The 10,248-nt window shown below is 36.0% G+C and overlaps 1 protein-coding gene across 1 annotated transcript; it reads left to right on the forward strand.

Annotated features, from left to right (window-relative positions):
• The first annotated feature begins 1,898 nt into the window (after nucleotides 1-1,898).
• Nucleotides 1,899-2,669, forward strand: LOC129237018 (uncharacterized). Its single transcript, XM_054871385.1, has one exon. It carries the CDS (start codon nucleotides 1,899-1,901, stop codon nucleotides 2,667-2,669), a length of 771 nt encoding a protein of 256 aa, XP_054727360.1.
• Nucleotides 2,670-10,248: the final 7,579 nt, after the last annotated feature.

Raw genomic sequence — 10,248 nt, forward strand, 5'->3', positions numbered from 1 at the left:
TTATTATTAGGAGAAGGTTGGTTGGTTAAAGTGGTGATTCTTCCAGAATCCAACTAGCGCTTCCGCGCCATTTTGTTGCCACATCCTCGTTGCCAACTTGTTTAACGTTTTTTTACAGCATAACTATATCCAGTCTGTGCGGTTAAGGAACCTTATTAGGTTGTTAACGTCTAAGCCAGATAGTTGTTCGAGATTCTCGAACAGCGGTTGGCCCAGGGTTAACATTCTGTGCTTCCATAGGGCAGGGCACTCACAGAGGAAATGGAAGACTGTCTCCTTTTTCTCCGGTTGTTTACAACTGTGACAGTATGTATTGTGAGGGATACCCATTTTGGTTGCTTGTTCTCCGATAGGCTAGTTATGACTGCCGTTAGTCTACAGGTGTCCCGTATTTTCATGCTTATTACTGCCGACGATTGCTTGAGGTTGTAGGTGGGCCATAACGTTCTGCTAATTTTGCATTTCGTCTGGACTTTCCACCTACAGTCAGCGATTCGGAGGTATTTTTGGGAAATTGTGCTCTTGACTGCACCTAATGGTGTGAGTACCGATTCTGCAAGAGCGTTATTCATGGCAGATCCCCCTCTTGCCAGTTCATCTGCTTTTCCGTTACCTTCAATGTTCCGGTGTCCCGGGACCCAGATTAAGGTAACTCTATGGTTTTCACTCAAGATGGTGAGGCTATTCCTACTTTGTTCCACCACTTTGGAGGTTGTTGTGGCCGAACCCAGTGCCTGGATTGCAGTTTGGCTATCCGAGAGAATAGCGATATTACCCTTAAAAGAGAAATCTGCGGTTAGTAGCCTACAGGCTTCCCCAATTGCCAGTACTTCCGCCTGGAAGACACTGCTGGTATTAGGGAGACGCACAGATTTCTCAATTTTAATTCTGTGAGAATATATAGCAGCTCCAACACCGCAGCCCATTTTACTTCCATCCGTATAGACTGTAGTGTCTAAGTTGTTTAGAGAGAATCCCTTATTCCATTCTTCCTTAGTTGGAAAGAGAGTGGCAAAATTCCTATTGAAAGTTACCGTCGGGACGATGTAGTCAGTTCTCACCGAGATTAACTGAGTTTGTCGCAATAATAGACTAGCATGACCATAAGTTTTTTTTCTCCAGCGACCCGCTTCGTTTAACCTAAATGCACTCATGGTTGCCGTCTTCTTAATATGTAGGTCTATTGGAATAACGTGTGTCAGTGCATTGAGAGCCTCTCTAGGACATGATCTGATTGCACCGACCGTTATTGCACATGCTGATCTTTGTATTCTGCCGAGTAGTTTGGTATTGTACTCTCTCCCTAGAGCCTTCCACCAGACTACCGAACCATACGATAGAATAGGTCGTATAACCGTCTTATACAGCCATAATGTATGCTTAGGTTGAAGACCCCACCTTCTTCCAAGCATACGTTTACAGGCATATAAAGCAATTTCTGCCTTCCTTACCCGTTCTTCAACATTTAATTTCCAGCTTAGTTTGGAGTCCAAAATTACCCCTAAGTACTTTGCGCTGGGTGATAGTGAGAGAGTTTGTCCATTAATATTTGGTAGGGTATTAGGAGAAGGTTCTTACGGAAAAAAATAGTAAGAAACTCTCTCAGAAATATTGAAAAATATACATTTAATTTTGCATATTTTAAAAAACGCGCGTAACGAATGTCAATGTCATTCAAAGCCATAGAATATATTAAAAGAGCATCGTTTGTTCGGAAACGTGGTTACTTAATTAAATTCTAATTAAAAAATTGGGATTGTTAGAGAATGGCACTCATTGGGACCACGCTCTCGAAGATGCTGTCAAATGCTAAACAAATACGAACATTATTTTCTATAATTTTGTCTACATGCTTCCCATCAGCACCGACTGATTTATGGCATAAATACAAAGATCATATGGCGGAAGATATATTGCATCAGATGCGTCTTAGAACATCGAATGCAGATTTACAAATGAAGGAAGAAATTCACAATGAAGCATTAATTTTAATTGAGGACATGTGCTTGATGCTTACCAACAAAGTATTAACACAAATAGAAGTGATAGCACCCAATCGCCTAATGCACAACTCATTTGATCAGGAATTGAGACGCGAAGCCCAATACGATTCCAAAACATTACGAGAAATCGTTGATAGAACAGTTCCCCTTTTAAATGAGCAACAAAAATGTGCCTACGATACGCTCATGGAAGTAGTGCACGATGAAACTGGCGGATTTTATTTTTTAGATGCTCCTGGTGGAACTGGGAAAACGTTTTTGTTATCATTGATTTTGGCCACGATTCGATCGCAAAATGGAATTGCACTAGCCCTAGCTTCATCAGATATTGCAGCTACGTTGTTGGAAGGCGGTCGAACAGCTCATTCAGCTCCAACTTGCAACCTTTCGAGGAATTCTGCCATGGCCAAAGTGCTGCAGCAAACCAGATTGATCATTTGGGATGAATGCACGATGGCACACAAAAAATCTTTGGAGGCATTAGATCGCTCAATACAAGATTTACGAAATAACATAAACCGGTTTGGTGGTGCAATGATACTATTGACAGGTGATTTTCGACAAATATTGCCAGTTGTTCCACGCTCAACGCCAGCTGATGAACTAAATGCATGTTTGAAGTCTTCCATTTTATGGAAATATAATACATTAAAACACTTAAATTGAGTAAAAACATGAGAGTCGAATTGCAGGAAGACCAGTCTGGAGAAGTGTTTTCCAAACAACTGCTCGATATTGGTAATGGTAATATTGCTGTTGATACATCATCTGGATACATTACATTCCCTACCAATTTTTTTAACTTTTGTGAATCAAAGACCGAACTCATGGAGATGGTTTTCCCAAACATTGCCAAAATTGCGTAAATCACGTTTGGTTAAGCGAACGTGTTATATTGGCCGCAAAAAATGTTGATGTGAACGAAATGAATTTCTAGATTCAAGAGAAAATAGCTGGCGAATTAAAGAATTACAAATCAGTTGATTCCGGTACTAATGAAGATGAAGTTGTCAATTTTCCAACAGAATTTTTAAATTCGCTGGAATTGCCCGGCTTACCACCTCATAATCTGCAAGTAAAAATCGGATCAGTAATTATTATGTTACGGAACATAAACCAGCCACGTCTGTATAATGGCACCCGGATTGCGGTGAAGAAATCATTGAACAATGTCATCGAAGCCACAATTTTAAAAGGAAAGTACAAAGGCGAAGATGTTTTAATCTCACGCATCCCTATGATACCGAACGACATGCCATTCAGCTTTAAGCGTTTATAGTTTCCAGTGCGGCCTGCATTTGCAATGTTAATAAATAAATCGCAAGGGCAGTCGCTAAGTGTATGTGGCATCAACCTAGAAAATCCATGTTTCTCACATGGCCAATTATATGTTGCCTGTTCCCGTGTCGGAAAACCATCAACATTATTTACTTACGCGCCACAACATAAAACTAAAAATATAGTTTATCAAAAAGCATTAGGGTAGAGAGAAGCAGTGAAGGGTACAGAGACTATTCTATTGCTTTCTAGAGCGCGCGTGGTATTGAGCTCAGTGTTTACTTAAAAATGCCAAGTTGTTCAATAGCGATTTGTAAAAATATTAGTGAAATTATTGAATCCTATGGAATAAACACTATTATGAAAATATATTTTGTTTTTTATTTAATTAAATTAGTAAAGTCCTTTTCAGGTATAGCGAGACCAGGGAATTATGGATTCATTTTTATATGGAGGATATTATAGATTCCAGTTCAAATTGAATAGGTACTCATACCTAATATAGGTCTTCTTCTTCTTAATTGGCGCGATAACCGCTTACGCGATTTTGGCCGAGTTTAACAAAGCGCGCCAGTCGTTTCTTTCTCGTGCTAACCGGCGCCAATTGGACACACCAAGTGAAGCCAAGTCCTTCTCCACCTGATCTTTCCAACGCAGGGGAGGCCTTCCTCTTCCTCTGTTACCACCAGTTGGTACCGCATCGAATACTTTCAAAGCCGGAGCGTTTGTATCCATTCGGATGACACGACCCAGCCAACGTAGCCGCTGGATTTTTATTCGCTGCGCTATGTCTATGTCGTCGTAAAGCTCAATAGGTAAGCTAATATAGGTCAGCTAAACAAAATAAAGTAGTGCATCATTGCTACGCTAAGGCGGTACGAAGTTCGCCGGGTCAGCTAGTATTAAATAAATTTCAAAATATCCTAGTTTGATAACATCATTTAATGATTTTGTCAAAAAAATTATTGATAATTTAAAAAACTTCAATCTATCTAACTGCTTGTATCCAATCGGGGGTATTTTATTTCAGTTGGCTTTGTTAAACTATAAAATATGTAATTGAAAAAATATTTGTAATCTGTCTGAATGTCATACTCCACCTTTGTGTAAAAATACTTACACTAAAACACAAATGTAAACTAATTGAAATAATAAAGTACTCGAAACGCAGGAGAAAAAGCCTTTCGATTCAACTTGATTTTGTATTGAATATTATTATAATTTTTTGATCATATGTTTGAAGAGTAATATTATTAACTGCTATGGTAAGTTCCAGGTGAAGCGTATCCATTGCGTATACTTTATTTTATGGGATCCCTCCATCAGCTTTGTTTTTTTAGAATGCTAAAGTTAAGGTTTTTATTAATACATACATAACTATACATATAATATTGGGTTGACAACTACCATAAGTAATTGCGGAATTCGCCCATGAATGGCTTCGGTTGAATTTTTAGGTTTGCAGACGTAGTACAAATGTAAAACACATTTTGTTATTTGATAGTTGGCAATTCAGCGGTCAATCAGTAAAAAAAAGTATTTTGAAAAACGCTCTGATCGTCCAATTGAAGTCGATAACGCCCTAATCACAGCAATAATCGATTTGGATCGTCACTTTACAACAAGTGAGATTGCAGAGAAGCTTCATGTATCACATACATGCAATGAAAATCACTTTAAACAACTTGGCTATGTTCAAAAACTCGATACTCACGAAACTCTTCACGAACTGAAAGAAACGAATTTAAAGCAACGCATTAACAGTTGTGATTTGCTAAAGAAACACAATGAAAATGATCCATTTTAAAAACGACTGATAACTGGCGATGAAAAATGGGTTGTTTACAACAATATCGAGCGGAAAAGATCGTGGAGCAGGCGAGATGAACCAACTCAAACATCATCAAAAGCTGATATTCATCAAAAGAAGGTAAGAAAATACACACAAAGTTTTTTGAATAACTGAATATATTCCCTTTTCTTCGATACCCATATGAATAATATAGAGTGAGTGTAAGTAAGTATTTAATACTATGTTTTGAAATTTAGTCTTTTGACTTTTGACGACAAAAAGAAAAACTGAGTATTTAAATACCTTGCATATGAAATTTTTCCCGCATCACTTTTACTGACGCACTGTGTCATAGATTGGTAATAGTGCTGCTTGCATCCTTATTTAAATATGCTTTTGGAGAGAAGCTGCAGAAAAGGATTGGACTTTGCATTCTGGCTCAGTCTAAGATCACCTGACCTGAGTCAGAAATGTACATGATGCTTATAATAATGCTGTGAGGAATTATACAGTTTTATGTATTCCAATTCGTAAATCGCGTAAATTGTGGCATAATCATCTACTTGTCGCAACGCAGCCTATAACCAATGAAGGCTACAATGTTCGAATTGCGAGAACTTTATGTTTATGTAATAATTATACGCGCCATATAGATTTTAATTTAATTTTGGCTAAATTTAAATGAAGTTTATGCTCTCTGTTAAATTAGAAATATTCTATAAGGTTATCTTGTAAACTGAAGAAAAAATAAAAATAAATAAATTATAAAATCTTGACTTCTAAGCCAAGTTTCCTTGGCAGCGCCACCAGTTACTCGCTACTTTCGCCTTTTTTACCATAGAAAGGTGCCCCACGAACTGAGCCAACTACCAAGGAATCAACCTTATCTTCATCGCATGACAAACTAAAACCTTTCGCCCAATCCCTAACTGGGCCATACCAGTGCAGTTTCAAACCTGGTCCCTCCACCGTCAACCAAATATTCACGCTGCGGCAGATCCTAGAGAAGAACCATGTTAACACACCCCACTTATTCCTCTACTACAATGCAGCCTTTAGCCCAATTCATGACCAACTATATCGCATAATGCCTGAGTTCGGTATCCCTGCTAAGCTGATACGGCTGCGCAAAATGACGTTGAGCAGCACACAAAGCTCGGTCAAGATAGAAAAGGACCTCTCCGAATCTTTTGGTGCCGTTCGAGGTTCCAGACAAGCTTACCGATTTTTACGCGATCTCTTTAATTTTGTTATGGAGGCAGTGTGCAGGGCGTTCTACCGAAGCGCAATTTTTTTCTAAGAAAACGTAAACTCCTTGGGTACGCTTATGACATCGCCTTCATCGGTTATACTAAGCAGGAAGTGCCCGCCGCTTTTACGGCTCTTGAAAAGTAGTCCGCACATTTGGGTCTGACGGTTAACACGAGCAAAGCCAAGTATATGCTGGCAACTTGTAGGGAGTCGTGGCGTCCTGAACCACAGATCGAAATTAAGAACTATAAATTCGATGTGATTTTAAAAAATGTATGTTTTTTTCATTTTTAAGTAATTAGTTGGCTAAAAAAAAATTTTATGTTTTTGTATTTTTTTCTTTTTTTTAAGTTATTTTATTATTGCACTACAAATATAACAAAACTATTATATATGATGCTTTCCATTTCAATTCAACCGGGCTACTCGGGTCATGTTCTTCGATTTCGATGTAACTTAAATATGTTGCTCTCTGGTCAAAATAATGAGACACGTATTTTTTTGTTCGCCCGAAAAAAATTTTTTTCAAGAGTTATCGGCAATTTTGTTGTTCGGCTCAAAATCAATTTTTTGTAATTATATAAGAAAAAAATTTTTTGAAATACTCATAACTTAGTCAAAAATGAACCGATTTTAATAATTTTGGGTTCAAAATGATCGTAATTACTTACACAAGCGACTTCATGTAGAAATAGTTGCAAAAAAGTAGTTGAAAATTTTTTATTTTGCAAAAAACAAAAAGTGCGAAACAGGGTGTTTACTTAAAAATTCATTACTCAAAAACAACGCATTTTAGCTACTAGGCATGCAGCTCAATTAAAGTTTGAGATGTTTTTTTGATTTGGAAAAAGTTATAAAAAAAAAAAAAATGCTGTTTTTGAAATATTGAATTTTGAAAAAATTTAAATTTTTTTTCTTTTTTACTAAATAAAAAATTTTCAACTACTTTTTTGCAATTGTTTCTACATGAAGTCGCTTGTGTAAGTAATTACGATCATTTTGAACCCAGAATTATTAAAATCGGTTCATTTTTGACTAAGTTATGGGCATTTAAAAAAAAATTTTGCTTATATAATTACAAAAAATTGATTTTGAGCCGAACAACAAAATTGCCGATAACTCTTGAAAAAAATTTTTTTCGGGCGAACAAAAAAATACGTGTCTCATTATTTTGACCAGAGAGCAACATATTTAAGTTACATCGAAATCGAAGAACATGACCCGAGTAGCCCGGTTGAATTGAAATGGAAAGCATCATATATTTAATATTCGAAAATTTTTATTTTATATTCCAGAAGTTTTTCAATTGTTGAAAAAATTTAAAAACTCAAATAATTATCATCATTTTAACATTTCTCAAGTTGACTGCTTCAGAAATTCTGTAAAGTAATTGCTCATGTCTCTTTTACTGTAATGTTAATAGTTCACTTACAGAGCAATGCAGTTAACAGAATTCTTTAGCAGAGAATTTCCACATTTACATTACAGAGAATTTTAACAGCTAAATTAGTGCCATGTTTTATACTCGTACATAGTTCTCTCTCTCTCAATTGCTGCACTTTATAAACGCTGCGTGAGAGCGAGTGAATAATAATTCTTTCTTACAAATTCATACTAACTGGCAAGGCTGAACATAGCAAATGCTCCTGAAAATCTAAGGGTTGATTACATGCAATGTTAAAATATTACTCTATTGCGCTGTTATGCTGGCCGGCAAATTTAGTGTGTTTATTGTCATGCGGCGCACGTGATGATGTTTGGTAAGTGAGGAGGATTTTAATTTTTGATTTAAGTGTTGACAGTTTTTGAAGCAGAATGACGTACACTTGCAAAGAAATTATTTTAAAAGTTTTTTTTTTTTTTTTTTTTTGACTTACGTAGTAGCATTCACAAGACTACAAGAAATGAAGAATTTATGACTTGATATCTTTCAACAATTTTTGTTGTAAAGTTATAGAAAAGAGCCTGGTTTGGTTGAATGGTTCTTAGCTTAGAGCATTTGTTACCACATAAAGCGGCTTACAGTGGTTTAAATTGGATTTTACTAAGGGATGAATTCTACTGCAGAAGCCATAAAAAAGCTTAGTTTTATGAAATTTTTTTTAAGAATTTTTTTAGTTTTATGAATTTTTTTAGCAGTCTGCTTTTTGGTATATTTTCTTATATATTTAAAGTAAGTACGAGGAAATTTTCATACAAAATTGTTAACCATCTATTGAACACCTTTTCTAAAACCTTCGGGCACCCGCGTCTGGACTTTTTTCGTTCTATTCGAGGATTCTTTTTAAAAGGTTATATCCACAAATCGATAGAAAATTATATTTTAGGAAGCTACCTGGAAGCTCAAGTCGTTAACTATAATAAGAATATGTTAAGTTCATGCGCAAAATCGAAACAGCCTGTCTGGCCAGAGCAGGCAGCAGAGCTGAGGTGTTTCATACGTCAAGTCGTTTAATTTTTAAGCGTCTCACGTGTTGAGTTTGATTTAACAATTTTTTCTAGTTTCTTTAATTTATTCACTGTTCGACTGATTCTGTGTTTATGCTTAACAGTAAGTACAAATTTGCAGATATGAAAAAAAATGAAAATCGCAAGCGCTTGGCAGAGTCTCAGTTAACAGATGCCGCGTAAAAACTTGACACATTATTTCATTTCTTATTTGCTTACTTTTTATAGGATATGGTTTTTATGTTATCTGCACGGTTTTTTATAATAAATGGGAGAAAAATATGGTGCAACAATCATGAGTTTTTCTTCGTTAATATTATGAATTAATCTGGTCGACTCAGGAGCATTTTTTTGTTTTTAATTTCTCAATTTTCCATTTTTAATTTATGCAATTAAGAACCACTCCGACTTGTTGAAAAAATATAAACAAAAAACACATCCCATCAGCATACCTCAAACAGTTTACAAAATAAAAAAACAAATACCTTTAAACCCACTTGAAAAGCGAGTCAACTCCACAAGAAGTGGCAAAAATAAATTAATTTTAAAATACAGAGGAAAGCGAATGGCAAATTCAATTGTAATTCGTTGAATACACGCGTTTAAACATGAAAATCGCCTATTTTCACAACTACAATAAAAACAAAATTGGATTAAATTCAATAAACTGAAAAAAAGAAAATAACTAAAAGTTACAATGGAAAACACGAGGACTTAACTTATTCAATTCGTTTCAAAGCGAATTTCAGGGGACGCGTTGAAGCGCAACAAAGCAGCGAAAAGTTCATACAATGAATTTTGTATTTCGGGAAATTTTCCCTTTACGAAGTTTTGCATGTATTCAATTTATTTTTACCATTTTACTTTTATTTTAAAACAAATAATTTTTTTTCGATTCAATTGGGATACGTGGCGCCCAACAGCGAGTATCGATTGCACGGCTTATTTATTTATACCTGCATGTGTGTATGTGCATATGTACATATGTATGAATATTTGAATAAGATTTTGTTAACGAAATTCAGCAAAAAAAAAACACAAAACGAGCACTGAAGGTGGGCGAAAGCACTTTGAACAGTTTTTCATATTTGTTGATTTTAAATAAAATACAAACATTTTAGGAAATTATTGTCATTTCTATTTATTATGATAATACTGGTATGGCTCAATTACGTATAAAACAAAATATCGGCCAAATGGCCGCCGCGGCCTCGGCGGCACACCTCCATCCGATAGTCCAAATTTTCGATGACGCTGAGGCATAATTGAGGTTCTATGCCGTTAGTGTGCCGAATTATCTCACCCTTTAGCTCTTGAATTGTTGCTGGCTTATCGACGTGCACCTTTTCTTTCAAATAACCCCAAAGAAAGAAGTGCAACGGTACCAAATCACATGATCTTGGCAGCCAATTGACATCGCCGCGATGTGAGATTATTCGGCCATCAAATTTTTCGCGCAAACGAGTCATTGTTGCT

The sequence above is a fragment of the Anastrepha obliqua genome, chromosome 2, assembly GCF_027943255.1.
Source record: "Anastrepha obliqua isolate idAnaObli1 chromosome 2, idAnaObli1_1.0, whole genome shotgun sequence".
Classification (NCBI taxonomy): Eukaryota; Metazoa; Arthropoda; class Insecta; order Diptera; family Tephritidae; genus Anastrepha; species Anastrepha obliqua.

What these genes read in the sequence shown, in the direction of transcription:
- LOC129237018 (XM_054871385.1), top strand. Translation starts at nt 1,899, where the DNA reads ATGGCGGAAGATATATTGCATCAGATGCGTCTTAGAACATCGAATGCA.